The 23,197-nt window shown below is 39.1% G+C and overlaps 1 protein-coding gene across 2 annotated transcripts in view; it reads left to right on the top strand.

Annotated features, from left to right (window-relative positions):
* The window catches only part of cped1 (cadherin-like and PC-esterase domain containing 1), a 279,186-nt gene that overhangs the window by 127,979 nt on the left and 128,010 nt on the right, over positions 1-23,197 (top strand). For both annotated transcript variants that reach the window (XM_063057813.1, XM_063057812.1), the window contains 2 exons: positions 6,241-6,427; positions 8,168-8,336. In XM_063057813.1, the coding sequence (XP_062913883.1) occupies positions 6,241-6,427; positions 8,168-8,336 (356 nt within the window). The remainder of the gene's footprint in view (positions 1-6,240; positions 6,428-8,167; positions 8,337-23,197) is intronic.

The raw sequence follows: 23,197 nt of genomic DNA, 5'->3' as shown, positions 1-23,197 counted from the left end.
ACAAACTGCTGGGGGAGTGGGATGGCGGGGTGATATTCAACATCTGTGGAAGGAAGTGTTTTGGGTTGAGGCTCTTCAACTGGACCAAAAGATGGAGCTGGACAGTTTAAAAGTGTGGAGAGGAGGGGTGGAACAAGAGCTGGCAGAGGATAGGTGGATCCAGTGAGGAGGGGTGCAAAGTAGATGGGAGAGGGATGGGAGAAATAGCGCCAGAACCTGGGAGGAAGTGAGAAAGGGCTGAAGATGATGTGCTAAGAGGGAAAGGTGGAGCATGGAATACAGGGGGGCAGTGGTGTGGGTGATGAGCAGATGGAGGGGGTGGAGGAAGGGAAAGAGACATGCAGGTGGGGGCCAATGGGATTGGAAGAAGAGAGACAAGAAACAGTGGAGCTATTTCCAGAGGGTGGAGAATTCAAAGTTAATCCATTGTGTTGTTGGCTACCCATAATGCTATTGTTCGTCTTGACAGAGGAGGATGCTGAGGGCAGATACGTTGGAGAGGGAATGGGGAAGAGTATTAAAAGGGGTGCTGGGACATCGAGAGGGCGACAGTGGACAGAGTGCGGTGTTTAGTGAAGCAGTCTGCATCCAGTCTCACAGAAGTAGAGGAGGCCACAACAGAACATCAAATGCCATAAATAATGCCAGAGGTTATGCATGTGAAAGACTGTATGACCAGGAAAGGGGTTTCAGCCCCTGGATGGTGGTGAGGATCCAGGTGTAGGGACAGTTGTTACACCCTGTGTCTTTATGGGGAAAGTGCCAGAGGAGGGACAGGGTGGGTGGGAGAGATGAGTAGATCAAGGAGTCACGGGAGAGGGTGATCACTGCAGAACGCAGAAAGGGGAGAGGAAAATGTGGTTGGTGGTGAAATCGTGTTGTTGCTGATGGAAGTTGGAACTCTTCGACCTGACACAATATTCTCTGGCAAGTGGGATTCGCCAGTGTCAAATACTTAGAACAAGATTCTCTATTCTTTCAGGACATTGTGAAGAGTGGAGACTTGTTATGATATTATAGGCTGAGACCATTTATCTGAACCCAAAACATTGATTGTCCACTTTTGCTACAGAAGACCACAACATATAGGAACAGAATTAGGCTATTTGACCCATCGAGTCTACTCCACTATTTCACCATGGCTGATCCATTTTCCTCTCAGCCCCACTCTCCTGCCTTCTCCCTCATGCCCTGACTAATCAAGAATCTATCAATCTTTGCCTAAAATATACCCAATGACTGTCTGACCTTGTTGAGATCCTCTAACAGTTGTTTTTATTTTGCTCTAAGGTCCCCACAAAAGTCTGGGGTCTCTTGTGTCTCCAGCACTGTGCATCAATATTACAATGAGCTTTCTGTATACATTTTTCAAACCACACCAATTCTTGATTTTGCAGCATGTACGAATGCACCTGAAGGGTCTATGTAGGGATTTGGGACACTTATCATGAAATTGGAAGCATGATTACAGAGTTATGGTCAGAACTCTTGCAGGAATAATTAGCATAGTAGTGAAAATAAACTTGCATATCATCTTCTCAAAATTGCAATGGTAGTCTCTTGACTAGCGGGCGTACTGGTTGAGATATACAGTAAAAAGATGAGCTCCTGAAAGAGGGACTTTTGCTGACAGCAGTTTGAAGCTTTGCAATAGAGAAACATTCAGAAAGAATGTGAGAAAGTACTAGGTGGGGTTTTAAAAAAAGCTCTGACCCGTTCCAAGAGCTTAACATTTACACCCTGAAATATCTGCCTAACCCCTCTCCAGTATTTTCACGTCACATCTTTCCACTGCTTCCCTGAAAATGCACTCTGCATGAGGAAGGCAGGTCATTCTTTCCATTCCATGCTCTTCAGTGATTAAACATCAAAGTCTCACAGAGTGACATTAGAACTTGCCAAGCTCCCAGTTATGCAGATTATGCCCTTCGTACACCATACGACAAATCCTTTAATAATGGACCAACTGAGCATGTCAATTTTTTTTTCAAAATTTGATGTCCAATACTTCTGTGTGACAGGTATTTGCAATGAACCTGGGAATGTTTGCACAGGGCACCAACAGCTGTGGGTTGATGAGATTTGCACTCACATATCATGGGGAGAGGAAAAATGGGGAATTTCTGCCTGTTGGTGGGACAGTGGTGAACTCCTTTGTTTTCAGACAGCTCTCTGATGTTGTTAGCATGATTGCTTCACCTAAGTTTCAGCTCTTTCCATGAAATGTTCTGCTGGTGCTGGCTGTGTTACCATGTACCGAAGCCATCATTTTAACCATCAACGTCTCTTACGATCACTGCTGTCTAGAACAAAGATAGAAATCAGAATAAGGTTTAATAGTACTGACATGTATTGCACTGTACTGTTGCTGTGGATCACTTCTGTTTTATGGCAGCAGTACAGTGCAATACATAAAATTACTATAAATTAACAATAAGAAAAATATATATAAATTGTAGTGCAAATCGAGAGCAGAAATAGTGAACTTGTGTTCGTGGGTTGGTTCGTTGTCCGTTCAAAAATCTGATGTCAGACAGGAAGAAGCTGTGTGCGTCTTCGGGCTCCTGTACCTCGTCTCTGGTAGAAATAAGGAGAGAGCATGTTCTGAGTGGTGGTTTTGCTTAATGATGGAGGCATCACCTCTTGAAAATGCCTGCGATTCTGTCGAGGCTAGCACTCATGATGGAGCCGGTTGAGTTTGCAACAAAAATTCAGAACTGGTACCGTACAGTAAAATATCAATAGCTATCAGAATCAAGGATTCACAGCCAGCATCGGTAGAACATTTCATAGAAAGAGTTGATATTTAAATGAAGCTATAGTGCTAACAACATGGGAAAGTTGCCAGAAGGTGAGTGCGTTCACCATTGTCCCACCAACAGGTAGAATTCCCCAGTCTTTCCTCTCCCTGTGGTATGGAACTGCTATGAATCAGAGTCTCTGATTAGTTTGACGTTTGTTGATTTATTAAACTCCAGCTTTTCCATAGCCTGAATTGCCCATTTTTACATTGGAAACACAAAGCAAAGTACGAATAAACTCTTTTCGGGCTTCCAGCCGAGTATAAGTATTGATTATAACTGACGTTTCGATGAAAAACTCTATCTTCTTCAGGATACCTGTACCCGGCTAGAGGCCCAAGAGGAGTTTATTCATCATCTATGCTGTGAAAGCACTAGATCCTATTTCACAAAGCAAAGTATTTCAAATTGCCAAGCAAGTGCCTAAAAGATAAGAAAGATCAATAATAAGGAAGTAATTCTATAGTTGTTCAGTTATTATCATAAACTTCAAAGTTCAAAGTACATTTATGATCAAAGTATGTATGCTTTATACAACCTTGAGATTCGTCTCCTAATAGGCAGCCATAAAACAAAGAAACGTACTAAAACCCTTGAAACTAAAGATCGAACACACAATGTACAGAGAAAAAAACAAATCATGCAAACAATGAAAGTAAGCAAATAGCCTTTAGGACTGAAGGTCGCAAAACTGATCCCACAAAAACCCATCAGTTGCAGGCCACAGCCTCAGTTCAGTGCAGAGACGAGTAATCCTTGAGCAGCAGCAAACTGAATCAGCCCGTCCCTCACCTCTGGCCCTGACACCCTGTCCTTTTCAATCTGGCCCGGCGTTAAAGTCATCCAAACCTCAAGTTGCTCCTTGCTCTCATCCCGGGCCCTGCCGCTTCAATACGCTCTTGGGCCTAGGCCACACCATCTCAATTCAGCCCGTATCCTATCTTCCCAATTTGGTTCGATACTTAAATCGATCAAACCTCATGTCTTTCCTCGCTTTCGGGCCTGGGCTCTGCTTTGACTCTGCCTCGCCTTGGTTCTGCCAGGTCAAATTGCCTCTAAATCCCTCCAGCAATGGCCAAACATTGGCTCATCTCTCCACTCTCCAGCCCAGACTCCGCCGCCTTGATTAGTCCAGCACATGCCTCGCCATGACAGGCCTACATCTTCGAGACTTCCGTTCACACCACGAAACGCCAGGTGGTACAGGACGCCAGGTTCAAAAGCTCAATGCCGACAGGGACATTACAGGCTTTTGTTAGCAGTGATCAGTTACCAGAAGATGTGTGATTAATAAAGTATTTAGTTGTTTCCTTTGTTTTACTTGCCAGCAACAAGTAGTCGCTGAGCTTCACTAACATCATCTGAAACTCTTAAACATGAGATGCTTTGCTCTATTAACTGAATCTAATAAATCATCAGTTGTCAAACTGATCAATGACTCTGATACACAGCATATGTTCTTGGCTATGTTTAAGATGATCCCAAAGAACCTGGACTGAATGCAGGAACACTTCCATTTGTGATTTTCATTGAGATCCACACCAATCTAGATTATTAACTTCAGGTTGACTTTCAGGTAGCATCTGAAAAATCCAGTAAAATTGAGGAGTTTTGCATGAATGCAGTAATTTAATTTCTAAGTCAGTTCTAGTTAGTAAGTTTGTACTTGACACCTAAGACAGTGAAGAAGGATATCAAAAATTAGGGAACTTGATCACCTGAGGATTGAAAGCCGCTAATGCAATGTCACTATTCGAGAAAGAAGAGAAAAATCAGCAGACTATAGACCAGTTGGCCTGACATCTGCCATTGGGAAGTATTGGAATCCATTATTACAGAGGTATGAAACAGGGCATTAGAAAACAATTAGATTATAATGCAAAGTCAGCATGGCTTTATGAAAGGGAAATTGAGTTTGACTTATTTACTAGAATTCTTTGTGGATGTAAGATTGATAAAAGATGGATAAAGGGAAACTAATAAATACAGAGTATATTTAGGTTTTTGGAAGGCATATGATATGGTGCACTGTGAAATGTTACTTAACAAGCGGAATGTGTGTAGCATTGGGATGCCACATTGGGAACAGCTATTTAGCAGAAAACCCACAGTCAGGCTAAATGAGTCATATTCAGCTTGGCTATCGAGAGCCACTGGGATCAGTACTGAGGCATCGGCTATTTACAATCTGTAATAATGATAGTGTGGAGGTGGAGTACACTGTGGCTAAAGTTGTTGTTGTAAAATAAGAGCTGGGTTAGAAACACAAAATAATCTGCACCTGCTGAGTTCCTCCAGCGTGTTGTGAGCTGGGTTAGAAAGTTGTGAGAAGGATGGAAAGAGTCTGCAGAAGGAGATAGAACTCCTATCAGAGTACATACAACCCTGAGATTCTTCTTTTTGCGGGTATACTTAGCAAATCTAGAGAACGGCAACTGTAAAGTGAGTGAGTGCCAGCTGGAATAAAATGTGGGAAATGTGAGGTATTCTGCTTTGGAAAGAAGAAAGAGAAAGCAAATTACTATTTGAACAGAGTCAGACTATGTCACAATGCAAAGGGATCTAGGGAATCGAGTACATGAAATTCAAAGAGTTAACATGCAGGTATAACAATCAATTTAAAAAGCTTTTAGAATCTTGGCTTGCATTGTAAAGGGGTATGGAGTAAAAAGATTAAGGGAAGCTTTGATTCACGTTTACTGCACCATGAAGTATGATGTCAGCTTTGGCCTCAACGTTGAAAGGAAGAATATGCTTGCATTGGAGCTAACATGGAGAGGGGTCACTGTTGATTCCGGGATGAAATGGTTAAAATGTGAAGGGTGGGCTTGGTGCGTTATAGAAGAACGAGAGATCATCTTCTCAGCTTTATATGGGGATTGATGAGTTTGAAGCTGAGCAAAGGAGGGCAAAGTTTCAGGGTATGGATTGCTCATTTCCAATGGATGTGGGAACGAAGAGGTTGTGAAACTTTGGAGTCACTGAATGTATTCAGGGTGGAAACTGACAAACATTTAAATGGCAAGGGAATCGAAGAGAGAGGTGTTGAGACCAAAATTAGATCAGCTATGATCTTAGTAAAAAATGAAACAGATTCCTTTGGCAATTCAGTCTCCCCCTGCTTACACATTTGTTTATTTTGTAAAGGCCTCGTATATGCAGGTATGGTATTTGCTGGTTTTGAGTGTTGCTTCCAACTTTTCCACCAAGGTTAGACTTTGATAGAACTTGCTGGAATTGTCATTATTTTTGATTTAAAATATTGATCTCTATGCTGCAAATCGCCTTGTTTAAGATTATTACTCAATAGTAAAAGATGAATATTGAGTTACTAAAGGGTATCAGCTGATATCAAGTGACTTTGTTGCCTTCTGCTATATTTTTTTATGTTTTTTAAATGGTATTAATTATTTTATCATTTCCTTTCTGTTTTATGCAGCCAAACATACCCTGACATACATCTCTTGGGTTCTTACTAGACCACAGTTGAAACTGAATCCCACTTTTACACCAAAGATCAAAGTGTACTACTCGGAGGTCCTATTTGATGTGGAAATAATAAAGATAAAAGCAGAAGCAGCCAACTGCCACTGTCAGGTACATCTGGATGAGAAAAAGGGATCCAGGTACATCATGCACTTCATAAAAGTAGCATAAAATTGTCTTTTCTTTCAAAACCTTTTATTAGATATGACTTTCAATAACTTGCCATTGCCCCTTCACAAAGCAATCTGTATCTCTAAAAGCTGTTTATTTTTCTCTTACAACACAACTGAGTGTAATTGACAAATTTGGGCCCCTCAGCAAACTCAGTGATATAGATTGTGAAGTGCCGGACCCTGTAGCAATTCACTAGACATAGCCTTTGGTTTTCTTTTTGTTTTCTGTCTATTAACCAAATCTGAATCAAACCACAATATTATCCTGAATCTAGTTGTTGAAATTTTGTTTAATAACCTCTCATGTAGCACCTATAAAGTCTTTTGAAAATCCAAATTCACCACACTCACTGACTTCCCCTCAAGCCCAAAATAATTCTTACCTTCTCAATCATTATTTCCCCTTCAAAAATCTATGTTGAATTTGCTCAACCTTATTATAATTTTCTAAGTGCTCCACTATCACCTCCTTAATTAGAGGTATTTGCAGTTTTCTTCTGTGGATGTTAGGCAATGTGGTATATGGGTCCTTTTCTTTCTTAAATGTGTTTGTTACACTTGGTTACCTTCACGTCAACCAGAAGTTTTCTAGAATCAATGGAGTTTTAGAAAGATTACATCCTCTACTGCCAGAGATGAGCAATTTGTTGAAATCTTAGGATATCATCAGGTGTCATGAACTTCAAAGCTCTCAGTCCCAAAGGTACTGTATCTCTATATTTTTTAACCATAGCCAATTTCCTTCATCTCCTCATTCACTCTATACCCTTTTTTTTCCGTGTTGTACTATGCGAAAATAGACACAACTGCTCTGCCATCTCTTCATTGCCTAGAATCATTTCTCCCACCGTCACCAGTATGGGGCTATGTTAACTTTTCCTAGCCTTTTTCATTTAAATATCTGTTTTTGCAGGCTGTTACATCAAAACAGTTGTATTTCTCTGGTATTCTATTTCCTTTATTAATTTTTTATGATTATTGGCAGAATTTAAAAATTTTCTCAATTACTGTATTTTCCCTTCTATTCAGCAATGTTATAACCCTTTTCCCTATTGATCTAATTCTACCTTCAACTTCTCATCCCCAGTAAGGACAATTTTTTTCTGGTATTTTGGTTTTTTTGGTGTTTTGTGACTTAATAGGGTCTATATTTTATAATCCTTTAAAATGTGAGTCATTGCTTGTGTACTATCATATCTTGGTATGTCATTTCCCAGTCTACTGAAGTCACTGCATGTTTCATGCCTTTGTAGTTTGCCTTGTTTAGATCTAGTACTGTACCCTAGTTTCAGAATTTAACTAAACTATTTTCAACTTTTGCATGAATTTCTAATATTTGGATAACTGTTCCCAAAAAGACACTTAATTTGTTCTCCATAGTATTACTGCCAATTTGGTCTGCCATGCCCATGTGTTGATCTAAAGGCACCTGTGGTTATTACATTGCCCACATTATGTGTGCCTGTCCTATACAGCACATTATGTTCCATTACGTTTTTTATTGGGGGGGGGTGATGTTGGAGTGGGTGTTGCTGACTCTGGACAGTTCCCACCAATGTCTTGGTATTCCGTCACTCAGCCCAAAGTAGTTGTCTTCACATAGTTGTTTTCACATTTCTATCAGTAGTTTTTTTTTTCTCTGTTGTTAGATGAAGTTCCAGGTACCAGCATGTTGCACAAATTCATTTTTCTTTGTCTTAACCTCAGTTTCGCAAACTATCCTCTTGGCCTTGGAAACAACAGGATCCATATTCTGGTGTCAGATGAGTCTCGTGCCAAACCTGCTATTGTAGCAACCTACACCATCAATGTGTACCGTCATAGCCGCCCCAGTCTGCCTGTATTTGATGAAAGTGTCATGTGCAGTTTTTTGCAGGTAATCACTTCAATGTGTTTTTTTTGACAACTAGATATGACTTTACACCCAACCATTGATGAGAAGTGAATAATTGAATGGTTATTTCATATTTGAAGTGAATATTTCATATCTGAAGTGAATGCATAGTTCTCAAATAGAGGAAATAAACAAAGTTAATCAGATTAACAGTTTTAAACGAAGTGTATCTGTGAATAATGCTGTGCCAGCATTGGTAGAAAAGGCTCCATGATACTTGAAGCTATTTGTAACCAGAAGACAACAGCTCTGAAGGAAATGAGACAATAAGTAATTCAGGATCAGACTTTGCTAGAGCAGCATGAAGTAGTTTTTTACTGTTTGGATCCCTTCTGCAAATGAATAATATATACACAAGGTCTTAAAAGTAGTTTAAAAATTGGAGGAGGAAAATTAAATTATCTGGATTTTTCTATTTCGTTACTGCCTGTTACACCACTGGTATTTAGGGCAGCAGTGAAGATCCTTCATCTCTGTCTGGCCTTTGCCACCCAAATGGCTTTCATTGCTGCTTCCGTGACAATTTTGCTTTACCAGTCAGGATTATTAGCCCTGAGCTGAACCCCCAAGCCAGGAGGACTGGTGGAACACTCTTAGCCTGGCCTCTATCATTTGACCTGTTCAGATGGGTGACCCTACCAAGGGTCAAAGCATAAAACCCTGAATCCAGCCAGCTTGAGGTCACTGAGGCATGCAAACCTCCAAACCTCAAGAAGGCTGTGGTCCTCTTGGAGGTTTTCTATTTAGGCGATACAGTAATTGTGCCAAAAAGTATATGTAGCTATAACTTCTAGTGTTGCTTTCTTTTTTAATGACTATGTATTTTCAATGCTTTTTCATAGACTCTAACTTCAGATGTGTATGTAAATGACTAACTTTTATATTAAAACCTAATGAGAATTATACAAATCTAAAGTGCAATTATCATCGCATAATTTATTTATTTTGTTAATCTTTGGGAGGAAAAAAAGGTTTGACATTATTAGCTGAAGTTATTACTTATTTCTTTATTGAAAATTTGTATATTTTGCAATTTTTTCTGATGAATGATTACTTGCTATTGATTCACAATAACTCTTCCCTTTCCAATATTTTTATTATTAATTTTACATATAAAAATAGAGTACAAGAAAAAAATATATAGCAATACATTATACTAAATTGCATATAAAGACTCCTTACCCTATATTCATACAGATTAATTAATTCATAACATTGAAATATAGTAATTTTATTATATAAAAAAAATCTAACCCACTACCAAGACCGAAGCTGATTAGTAAAGAAAAAAAGGAAAAAAAAATTAGGCATCATCTGTGCTTTAACAGCAAATCAAAGGTTTTGAAAATAATTCAAAAAAGGTCCCCACAATGTTTGAAAGTCTTGACTAGATTCAGAGATTGAACATTGAATCTTCTCTAAATTTAAACATCACATCACATGTCATGAGCATGAATAGGAGGGGCCACATCTTTCCATTTAAGCAAGAGCGTCCTTCTGGCCATAAGAGACATAAAAGCCAAAATGTGCTCGTCAGATGGCTCCAAAATAATATCCTTTCCTCCAACAATATCAAATAAAGCGGTCAAAGGATTGGGCTTAAAGTTTACTTTGAAAAGTATCGAGAAAGTTTGAAATACTTCTTTCCAATATTTTCCAAGTCTCGGGCATGTCCAAAACATATGAATGAGTGAAGCTTCTCCATTATTACATTTATCACAATACAGAGATATATTTAAATAAAAATGAGACAATTTATCCTTGGTCATATGAGCCCTATTGACCACTTTAAAGTGTAGGAGGGAGTGGCGAGCACATAACGATGAAGTGTTAACCAATTTAAAAATTTGATTTCAAGTTTCCTCAGAAATTGAAGTCTGTAAATCTTGTTCCCAAACATTTTTAATTTTATCTAAATGAACACTTCTCATTCCCGACAGCATATTATAAATATTAGATATAGATCCATTGTAAAAAGGTTTCAAATTAAAAATTAAATCTAGTAGATTCTTATCAGGACTTTTAGGAAATGTACTTATTTGAGACCATAAAAAATCTCTTATTTGTAGGTATTGAAAAAAATGAGTTTTGGGTAAACTATATTTAGTTGACAGTTGTTCAAACGAAAAGAGACTTCCCTCTAGAAACAAATCCCGAAAGCATTTAATACCTAATCTATCCCATTCTTTAAAAGCCACATCAATCATAGAGGGTTTAAAAAAATAATTAGAAAAAATGGGACTCGAAAGAGAAAATCTCAATAAGCCAAAATATTTTCGGAATTGTATCCAAATTCTCATAGTGTGTTTAGCTACCAGATGATCAGTTAACTTACTCAGAGACAAAGGAAGGGAGGATCTAAGAAGCGAAGTAATAGAAAATTCATTAACAGAGTTAGCTTCTAAAAAAACCCACATCGGGCAATCCTCACGATTAATGTAATATAACCAAAATATAAGATTTCTTGTATTAACTGCCCAATAATAAAATCTAAAGTTTGGTAAGGCTAATCCTCCATTCTTTTTATCTTTCTGAAGATGAATTTTATTTAATCTAGAACACTTATTCTTCCATATATATAAAGATATAATAGAGTCAAGAGAATCAAAGAAAGATTTAGGAATAAAAACAGGCAATGCCTGAAAAAGATATATAAATTTAGGTAATATATTCATTTTACACAATAACTCTTCCACGCAGAATATTGACAACAATATTTAAATTAACTAATAGATGTTAAAAATCATTTGTAGTGTGCAACTATAATCTGCTTGACTTCTGATCAAACATTTTCAATGTGCTTGGAAAACTGTTTTATTTCCCACGACTGAAAATTATTTTTACTGTAATTTGTACATACTGATGGAAGGTTCCATTGATAGGAAAGATGCAGCTGTTACAATTTTATTTTGCCTCTGCTGATTCGAAGCACAAGGTTGATTCTCTCTCGTGTAGACTGGCGGGATTGGTTAGTGAGTGAGCAACAGGTTTCGTGCTTGTCCCCTTGGTAATCAAACACCTGTTCCAGTAGCACAAAGATAAATACAATGTGAACCGATAGAGTCTTCCTCAGACACTGATTAAACACAACTGGCATCATGCACAGACAGAAAAGGTCACTGACAGCAATGTGGCCTTTACGCACAGTCGGAATCAGTTCAAATTCTAATCCGGGGTATTTCTTTCTAGTTTTCTTTTATGTTTAATCCCATTTGGATATTCAAGGTTCAATGCAAACTGATACTATGCTGAAGGTTACAAAGGCAGAAGCAAGAGATGTTACTTCCCCTCTAGTGGTATATTTGAGTAATCCTGGATTAAGTTCAAGGCCATTCATTTGAAACTTGTAGAGTTCATTGCAATGTAGCTTCTATGCTTTCCTTCATTTCTTTTTTTTAATTAAACATTTTGTAAACCAAATTAATAACAAACACTATAGAAGTTTGTTGCCAAACATTTTATTAATAAATAGTGAGGTTGGGGGAATCATTGGACAAGTACTAATTTATACTAAAAAGAAAATGTATCCACTGAAGTAATGTGATCTTCTAGTCCAGATATTTGTGCTTTCTTTAGGGGAGACTCTTTTCTCAATATCACAGATAGTTTTATTCCTAAATTTGTGAAGTGCGCTTGGAGCAAACAGAGACAATTCTGTTACTATTTTTAACACATGCACATTTCTCTATCGTTCACCATCTAAGAAATGGCTTAAAACCCTTGCTGAAGCTGCAGATCGTTAAAGCAAAAACATCATCTTTGTGAGCAAGTGTTAGTCAATTTGAGTGAATTATTTCACTAGAAAATGCCTTTCAGTAAAATTTATCATTGTATAAATGTTTACATAAAACATTTTTCGCTTGGTATCTCCCTGAATAAAAATGGTATTTAGGTATGAATGCCTTGAAATGAACTGAATATTTTCCTATTGTCTTGAGGAAATAAACCAGCATCTCACTAAATATTAGTTAATAAAGTATGTTGCTCTGTTAACTGTGATAATGGAGTAGGAATTCCGTGTTTTACGAAATAGAGCTATATGACATATTTCTTGTCAGCATTAATATATTAAGGGATGAATCTCAACTCCTAAAATTGATACTATGGTGTTAAATTATAAATTGAACCAACCTATTCCTGATTTTAATGGAGATGAGGCAAGGGATATGAATATGGAAATTTATAATGTGGTGGATGCTTACAATCCATACCTAATTGTAACTTACAATGATTACCTGGCTTTGGGAAAACTTGGTATTAGTTGTGGACCAGGAACAGCATGAGTTTATTCCAAGCTTAATAGGTTACCCAGTAACTATCTCATCCCCACTCTATGCCCATACTGTCTGCTTCCTCATTGAAGCACCTTCAATTACTCCAAAAGACTGAGGTTTGGTAAAAATACTGAAAGGCTTTTATTCGCTGTACAATACGACCTCCACAGTGTGTGTCTGCCCCCGGACTGAGGGGGAGGGGCAAGACGAACACCTTTATACAGGACTCTGTGGGAGGAGCCACAGGGGCAGTCAGCAGAGGGGTGTGTCCAGACAGGTAACCAAGTTACAACATATATACATGGTTTACCACACTCATGCCATCAGGAGAACTACTGTGATCACTGTTAGATTCTCCTGACCACTATGGACATATTCTGCCTACTTTTAAGCCTGAATTTGAACCCTACTCATTATCGCAATACCTCGTCAATGTCCACTTATCCCCTTAGGGTACAGCTCTATAAAACAAACCAACCATGTAAAAATGCACCAACCTGTCAATCAAGCTGTTTTGAGCAGTGACCCCATTTAAAAAGTGTCCTGCATTTTAAATTTTACAGGGCTATTTGCAAATCCATTCTTGTGCATTTGTAAATCCTTCATTTGCATACCAACCCTACACGGAAATTTCCATTGGTTTAAATCTGGATCATAGAAACAGCATCAAATGTATGAACTGAATGCTTTTTTTAAAAAAAGCAGATGATGCAAATTACAGGATTTCAAAAACCTGTTGAGTTAATCTAGTGTCCTGCTGTTTTGCAATAACCCAGTGACACAACTACAGCACAGCAACACAATTATAATGCTTAATCACCTTATCAGTGCAACAAATGTTTGTGTTTTCTTCTGTGATTGCTTTCATCATTTACAATACTTTTCTTAATTAATCTTGTCACTGGAATTTGTAAGCAATCCTTTCTCTGATTTACCTACTGTCTAATTATCCATCTCCTTGAAAACTTCCTTCATTTTCTCGAGCAGTCACGACATTGCAGGGTGTTCCTTGGCCTCTGATCTTTCTGCTAATATATTGTTCTGGTGACATGACATACTCTTCCAAAAACCTGAACAGGTTACAACCCCACCTAACACACTGTTTGAAAGTTATTGACACATGCAGCCATTGGAATTTTAGAACAATGGAAAACAATGTTGTTCTGACTAATGAATGTTATCTGAGCACAATCTGGCTATACCACAATGGTTGCTGTCACATCCATCGGTCAATCAATTGTCATCCACTTACAGAAAAACTCAAATGTGAAGGCATGGTCATTAATGAAGTGAATGGTTGAGATGTTCTAGTGAGCTCCATGAAATGTACAGAATGAAATAGTACAACGCTAGGAACTTGAGTTTCTTCCAAAAACCATGATGAATTGTACCTAACCCAGTTCATCTACCAGGGAAACATTCCTCTCATCACTCCAAAGCTAAATTGACCAAACCTCCACACTATCCAACATGTCTTCAGTTAAACAAAATGAGAATGTCTGAACAGCGTACCAAATTCTGTTGGGGAAAAGTTAATATTGACTAATTAAAGAGGCTGAGGGTGATGAACTTGATGGCATTCTTTGAAATCAGGATTTTAGCTTTTGGGCACTTAAAGAATGTGCTGTTAATGTTGCCAATAAAAATGTAGGAAGGGTCTTCAGATAATTTAATTCCTGCTGATATAATTGAGTTGGGATAGATTTTTGAATGCCAAGTCACTTGCTGAAATACTTTTTGTTTTGGCTTCATCACTTGTACAATTACTGTTCACCATAGTCAGAACTGCTTTCTGATCATGAGCAGTAAAAATATCAATACTTTAATTTAATAGAAACCTATTAAATTAACACAATTATGAATTTCTTGCTCTGTTTAGCAACATCATATAAGCACTTACCAAGATTACTTATTTAGTATTTTGAAGCAGTCATGTTAGCATATCTGTGCAATTTTGGTTAGAAATATGTATACAGAGAATTTCTGTAAAATATTTTGTGTGAGGAAATGCAAGAATCTTATGAGTTCAGCCAGTCCAGTGCCAAAAAAGGTATAAAGTGTTATATGAAATACTGTCATCTCTGCAATATCCACCATTAATGTTGCTACGTGTGGGATAAAGGAGAGTAAAATTCTTTAAACAGTAGATATCTATAGACTTGGGCATGCATCAAATTCTGTTGAAAAGACAAGACATTCTAGTAGAAAAGGAACTTGGTGGAAAGTATTTAAATAGGCACAAACATAGGTCCCTTTTTAGACGTCTCCGTGAAACAGCATGGATTTTTTGACCTCCGAATTTTACATTTGTTTCAGTGGATTATTGTTAATCTGACCTATTTATTTAATGGTTTTGGGTAGGCTTATGCCAGTTTATTTAGACAGAGCTGAGAATTTATTTTAAATGAGTTTAAGTACTTGGACCTTATTGTAAGCAGGCTGGAAAATCACTGTCAGAAACTGGAGATTGAAAATGATTCAAAATTGGGTCTTGTTTTAATCAGAATCTGAATCAGGTTTAATATCACTGGCATGTGAAAGGAGTGCTATCATCATCACCATCATCATAATCATCATCATCATCATCATCATCATCATCCCATTTCATATGCCCTAGGTGACCATTGTCAATGACCATTATTGTTCTTGGCAAATTTTTCTGTTGAAATGGCCTTCTTCTGGCCAGTATCTTTACAGGATGGGTGACCTCAGCCATTATCAGCACTCTTCAGATATTGTCTGCCTGGCATCAGTGGTCGCAAAACCAGGATTTGTGATAATTATAGCTGCTCGTATGACCATTCACCGTGCTCCCACAGCCTCATGTGACCCTGAACAGGGAGCGCTAAGCAGATGCTACACCTTGCCGAAGGGTGACCTGCAAGCTAGCGGAGGGAAGGAGTGCCTTACACCTTCTTTGGTGGAGACGTATCTTAACAATGCTTTAACAAAGATAAATTCATATTCATGGAAAATGCGAAGATTTAATGAAGTAGAATGGGGGGGTATGTCTGTGACAGCTTGCTGTACAGTGGGCAGAGAATAATATTCACAGCTAATTCCTCATTTTAATATTAAAAAAACCTCAAATTTCTGATTTCCAAATATTTCCAAACAATATAGAAGGATGCTATTTGGTTCATTTAGTTAATGCTGGCTTACAGGTCAACACCATCCCTGTCCTAATTTTCCTTCTAGAATCGTCTTCCATATTCCCACTGATTCTAACTCCCACTTGCACATGAGGCCAATTTTTCAATGACTAATTAATAAATACCCCACTTATTCATTCCATGGGGTGTCTTGTTTCACTGATATCTGAGAAGAGCAAGAATTTCAGATTGTATACTATATACATTCACAGAATTGTACACTGTATACATTCACTGAACCTTTGAACATTTGAACCTGCATGTCTCTGGCATGTGGGAGGAAATTGAAGCACCCGGGGGAAATTCATGTGATTGCAGACAGCACTGGTGGTCAGGATCGCACCTGGGTTGTGTTGCTGTGAGGCAAGAACTCCATTAGCTGTGCTAGCACATGTGTTAAGCAGAGCTCGAGCTCCCATTTTGAGAGTGTTTATGTGCTTGAATGGTGCACTTGTTCTTCCTCCACTTGTGTCACTCTGGCAGCTGGAGGATATCAGTCCTGATGAAGGGTGTTGGCCCAAGCATCAACCACAGATGCTGCCTGACCTACTGAATTCCTCCAGCATTTTGTGTATATTGCTCGGGTTTTCAGTATCTACAGACTTGTGCTTTGGTAATCTTTCTTTTATGAGAATGCGACTTAACCAAGCTGTTGTTCAGTCATTAAGTTGAGTCTAAGTCTTCACGACCTCATGGACTCCTGCACACCAAGCCTCCTTGTTGGAAACCGCCTCGCTAAGATCCCACAAGATCATAGGTATTGTCTGAGTAATATTATCTATCCATCGTAGCCTCTGTCGTCCTCTCCTTCCTTTACCTTCTATTTTACCTAACATGAGAACCTTCTCCAAGGAATCCTGTCTTCTCATGATGGGGCCAAAATATTTGAGCAGTTGTCTCTTAACCATGTGTCGGGCACGTGGCCAAGTGGTTAAGGCATTCGTCCAGTGATTTGAAGGTCGTTAGTTCGAGCCTCAGCTGTGGTGACATGTTTGTGTCCTTGAGCAAGGCACTTAACCGTACATTGCTCTAGTGTCTGTGCAAGGAGTGGCGCCCCACACAGACTTCCAAACTGCGCCTTTTAAGGCATGAAAATGCCCGACACAGGCCTCTCATGGACTGAGTCGATGTTCCCCCCGCCCCCCCCGCCCATAACCAAGCCTCCAAGTGAGCAGTCTGGCTGTCTTTCTTCAACAATTGACTTGTTGGATCTTCCTGCTGTCCAACGAACTCTTAACACTGTCCTCCAGCCTCCAAGTTCAAAGGCGTCAACTCTTTTGTATTCAGCCTCACCAATAGTCCAGCTCTCACAGCCATACATCACAACTGGAAACGGCCAACCAAGGCAGCTGACTAACTCTACTTGGGTCCCTGTAGATGTTCCACTATGACAATGCTTTGTAGTATATGTTATCAATGTCTGTTCTTTAATCTGAAGATAATCACTTTTGGTGTCGTGGACTGTAATTAGAAACAGTAGACAATCAAAGTCAAGGTTGAGTTTGTTGTATGTAATAAGGAGAAAAGGAAAAAACTTCCTTGCAGCAGCCTTGCAGACACATAGCATCAGATACGCAACATTCACAAGAAAAACATAAACCTAAATTATACACAATTTTTCCAAGGAAGAACACAATGTCAACAATATCAACAAGACAAAGGAGATGCTTATCGACTTCGGGAGAATCCACACTGCTTACCCCCATCAGCGGCACTATGAGTGGTTTCAAACTCCTGGGAGTGCATATCTCACGCAAGCTTTCATGGCCCCAGAACACATCAGACACCGTCAAGAAAGCTCACCAGCACCTCCCTCTACTTCCTGAGGTGGCTGAAGAGTGCTAGACTTTGCACATCTATACTCACGTCATTCTACAGATGCACAGTAGGGAACATCCTAACACGATGCATCACTGCTTGGTAAGGAAACTGCACTGCAGCATACGGGGAGGCTCTGCAATACTGCCCAACGTGTCACCGGCACCAACCTACCCACCATCAAGGACAGGACATGTGTACAAAAAGGTGCCGTAAAATGACCAGTAACATCATGAAGGATCCCACACACCCTGCTCATGAACTGTTCCTCTCACTCCTATGTACTGTAACATCCACGCCAGGACCACCAGGCTCAAAACCAGTTGCTTTCCCCAAGCAATAAGAACGATCAACATCTCCACCCACTAACTCCACAACTAGTTTATTATTTCCTGTCCGATGCCTTCAGTACAGCCTAGCATCACTTTATGGACACAACCAATCCACGTATATAAGCTATCTTAGGTATTTATATTTATTGTGGATTTTTAAATTATTATTGTGCTCTTTATCTTTTTCTCTGTTGCATCAGACCCGGAGTAACAATTATTTCATTCTCTTTTACACTTGTGTACAGGAAATTACAATAAATAATCTTGAACTAGGACAAAAAAGAAGCCCATTCTAGTGCAAAGTGGCCATAGTGAAGTTATAGTGAGTTTGTGATTAGGATCACACAGGTTGGTTTGAGAATCAAATGGTTGAAGGGAAGTAGCTGTTCTTGAAGCTGGTGGTGTGGTCCTTCAGGGTTCTGTACCTCTTTTCCATTGGTAGCTGCAAGAAGATGATATATCTTGCATGGCGAGGATCTTTGAGAAGTGGAACCTTCTTGAGGCTGTGCTTCATGTAGATACTGCCAATAATAGAAACATAGAAAACTTAGAAACATAGAAAATCTGCAGCACGATACAGGCCTTTCGGCCCACAAAGTTGTGCCAAACATGTACTTACTTTAGAAATTACCTGGGGTTACCCATAGCCCTCTATTTTTCTAAGCTCCATGTACCCATCCAAAAGTCTCTTAAAAGACCCTATCGTATCCGCCTCCACCACTGTTGCCGGCAACCCATTCCACGCACTCACCACTCTCTGCATTAAAAAAAAACTTACCCCTGACATCTCCTCTGTACTTATTCCCCAGCACCTTAGACCTGTGTCCTCTTGTGGCAACCATTTCAGCCTTGGGAAAAAGCCTCTGACTATCCACACGATCAATGCCTCTCATCATCTTATACACCTCTATCAGGTTACCTCTCATCCTCTGTCGCTCCAAGGAGGAAAGGCCGAGTTCAGATAATGGGGAGGGATGTACCTGTGTGGTGAGTGTAGTGATGATTAAATGGGGACATGCTAAATGTATGAGGTGTGTTCTGATGCCTGAGGCCCTCATTCGGTAAATTTAAGGTTACTAAAGTCCTGGTAACATTGGCGGAATTGACATGTTGTCACAGTCCTCACTATGTCTTGTCTGCCTTTCAAAAATTCTCATATACCAGTTCCTCTTTGCTGTTGTCTCTGGCAGTGATACTGTTGTATATTTAATATTTCAGTAATATTATTAATATATTGTTTGATTAAACATCCTTTGTTTATTAAGGTTATACGTATAAAGTGTGTGAATGGCATACGTCATTATGACACCACGTCATATGTGCACATCTCACTTAAACTAAAACCGAAACCAAGGTGTGTTGTCTCTGGGCTCCTGTCTTTTGCTTTTAATTAGTTTAATGTTTTGGAGTTTATAAACCATAACAAATGCCTCCTTGGATATTTCTCAGATAAGTGTTGCTTATCTATGCACACACATAAGACTGTTTGCTTTTCAATATTTTCCCCCTAATTTGCATGCTTCTCTCTCTCAAACGGTTGCAGCTTTTGAAATACTGCTGTAGGTCATACTTATCATCTCTCCAGATGCAGTAAGAATGAGGAAACAACTGTAAACTTGCCCTATCTCACTCCCAAATAAAATACCATGGGTTCTTTTGGGCAAATGGACATCTTTTGGGCATATGCCTGTGTGGCTAGGCATAGCTCAAATACCATCTATAAATTTGCTGATGATACAACCATTGTTGGTAGAATCTCAGGTGGTGACGAGAGGGTGTACAGGAGTGAGATACGCCAATTAGTGGAGTGGTGTCGCAGCAACAACCTGGCACTCAACGTCAGTAAGACGAAAGAGCTGATTGTGGACTTACGGAAAGGTAAGACGAAGGAACACATACCAATCCTCATAGAGGGATCAGAAGTGGAGAGAGTGAGCAGTTTCAAGTTCCTGGGTGTCAAGATCTCTGAGGACCTAACCTGGTCCCAACATATCGATGCAGTTATAAAGAAGGCAAGACAGCGGCTATAGTTTATTAGGAGTTTGAAGAGATTGTCTATGTCAACAAATACACTTAAATTCTTCCATAGATGTACCATGGAGAGCATTCTGACAGGCTGCATCACTGCCTGGTATGGAGGGGCTACTGCACAGGACCAAAAGAAGCTGCAGAGGGTTGTAAATTTAGTCAGCTCCATCTTGGGTTCTAGCCTACAAAGCACGCAGGACATCTTCAAGGAGCGGTGTCTCAGAAAGACAGTGTCCATTATTAAGGGCCTCTAGCACCCAGGGCATGCCCTTTTCTCACTGTTACTATCAAGAGGTACAGAAGCCTGAAGGCGCACACACAGCGATTAAGGAACAGCTTCTTCCCCTCTGCCATCTGTTTCCTAAATGGACATGGAACCCTTGGATACTAACTCACTTTTTAAAAAAATACATAGTATTTCTGGTACTTGAACGATTTTTAATCTATTCAATATACGTATACTGTATAAAGCATACTGAATAAGATTTACTTATTATTATTATTTTTCTTCTATATTATGTATTGCATTGAACTGCTGCTGCTAAGTTAACAAATTTCACATCACATGCCAGTGATAATAAACCTGATTCTGATCTTGCCATTCAGTAATCCAAAATTATATTGCTTGCATGTTTGAAGCATCAATATCTATTATGCTTAAATATAATATTGATAAAGTGGTGATCCACTTTAAATTTTAGAGGGGTGGGATAACAGTCTGATTCAATACCATGCTTTCCATATGCTACATCTCTACACTTCCATGACAGCCCTAATAGGGTCTATTGCATCCATCTTTCCTCATGCAAACTATGAATGGTCTCCTTTATGGAATATTTTTTAAAATGCTGGTAAAAGTCAGTAGGTTAGGCAGCAGCTGTGGAAAGTGAAACAGATTTAAAGTTTTAAAGATTCGTTATCAAAATCTTTTCATGATTCTGTTCTTTTGCTTTCCATTTAGTTTTTTTTTGAAGAGCACATATCTTGCAGCCCAAGTATATTATCATATTAATGGACTACAATAGCATAGTGATTGAAAAATCCGGTTGGTATCAGCTTGATTTACCTGACCTGATTTAGTTTGATTCAGCTATAGGAATCAAATTAGAATAAAAAGTTGGTTAGCACCTACAATGGTGACGATGAAACTAACATTTATTCAAGTTTGCCTGTCTTTTGGGGAAGAAAATGTGTCAAACTTGTTGGTCTGGCCACACATCACCCCAGATTCATACCAATGTGCTTGATGTCGAAATGGTCTGACAAGTCAATTAATTTGGGGGCAAGTACAAGGAATTCTGCAGAGCTGGCATTTCAAGCAACACACATCAAAGTTGCTGGTGAACTCAGCAGGCCAGGCAGCATCTCTAGGAAGAGGTACAGTCGACGTTTCGGGCCGAGACCCTTCGTCAGAACTAACTGAAAGAAGAGCTAGTAAGAGATTTGAAAGTGGGAGGGGGAGGGAGAGATCCAAAATGATAGGAGAAGACAGGAGGGGGAGGGGGGAGGGATAATTTGGAGGCATTTAGATTTGGGCAGTAAATCCAATAAGGAAATATAGGAATTTCTTAAATTCTGTGTACATTCACACAATTTACCTTGAAATATATGAGAAGAGATGATCATGTCAAATGGCAGAGGTATTCTACGCCTGTTTTGGGCGTGTTTTTTGCCTGGAAGGGAACTCTGTAGAAATAACTCTCTATGAATTCACCACAGTTCTGAGAGTTCCTGTATAATGTACAAAAAGATTATCACACGTATACATTCTATCTTAAATGATGATCAGATATTTGCTGAAGCGAGCCTCACTATTACAATATAAATTGGGGTGACACAGCAGCATAGTGGTTAGCACAACACTTCACAGTGCAGGCCACCTAGGTTCATTCCCGCCACTGCCTGTAAGGAGTTTATATGTTCTCCTTGTATCCAAGTGGATTTTCTCCTTGTGCTCTGGATTCCTCCCACATTCCTGGTTGGTAGGTTAATTGATCATTATAAATTGTCCCGTGATTAGGCTAGGATTAAATTGAGGGATTGATGGACAGCACAGCTTGAAGGACCCGAAGGGTCTTCTCCGCACTGTATGTCAATAAGTAAATAAAAGATAAATCCTCAACTTCCAATAGCTGTCACTTTCAGAATTAGATGGGTTAATATACTGTATATCACCACTGGAGAATGAATGAAATACACAGTAACATTCAGCATCTTTGTTAAATTCAATGACTCTTAAATCGTGGTTATACTTGTAAAATAAATCAGATTCATCTTGGACATGTGGTAAAGCTCAAGAACATAAAGGAGTGCTCTGGAGGAGTTAAAGCTGACACTCTCAAAACTTAGAAATCTGTTGAATGGATGAGAAGTTTTAAAGTAGTAGGAGTTTGACACATAATTCACATTTTGACAGGTTTAATTTAATAAATGTCAAGATAAATTAATCAAGTTATTATTGCAGAACTCCAACAAAACATTGGAATGTCTGTCAGTGTGAAGTAAAGTTAGGGAAAATATTTTTTCGGGGGGGGGTAGTTAAACATTCAACTTAACAGCTTTATTTATATCAGAGATGTGTGGGTGAAAATTTGTTCTGGAAGGCGGGTTTCTGAAATACATTGCCAGTACTTCATAATTGCTGGTCTAAATCCCGGAACACTCTATTGTTTTGTTGCTTTATTTCTATGTCCTTTAGTGTTTCACATATTTTAGTTGACTTTAACTCGAAACAAGATATTATATTTAAAAAAAATATATATATATATAGTTTTATGACACGCACAAAATGCTGGAAGAACTCAGCAGGTCAGGCAGCATCAATGGAAGTGAATAAACAGTCGACGTTTCAGGCCGAAACCTTTCTTCAGGACTGAGCAGGGAGGGGGAAGACGCCAGAATAAAAAGGTGGGGAAAGGGGAAGGAGGATAGATGAAGCCAAGTGGATGAAAAAGGTCAAAGGCTGGAAAAGAAGGAATCTGATAGGAGAGGAGAGTAGACCACAGGAGAGAGGGAAGGAGGCAGGGACCCAGGGGAAAGTAATAAGCAGGTGAGAAGACGTAAAAGGCCAGAGTGGGAAATAGAAGAAGAGGGAAGGGAAAGGGAACAAAAAATGTTACCAAAAGGAGAAATCGATATTAATGGCATCAGGTTGGAGGCTACCCAGATGTAATATAAGGTGTTGCTCCTCTTCTCTCACTTTGTCACATGATCTGAGGCCAAGGACTGACATGTCGGAA

Source organism: Mobula hypostoma, chromosome 9 (genome assembly GCF_963921235.1).
Source record: "Mobula hypostoma chromosome 9, sMobHyp1.1, whole genome shotgun sequence".
NCBI classification, from domain to species: Eukaryota; Metazoa; Chordata; class Chondrichthyes; order Myliobatiformes; family Myliobatidae; genus Mobula; species Mobula hypostoma.
This window is presented reverse-complemented; position numbering and strand designations above follow the sequence as displayed.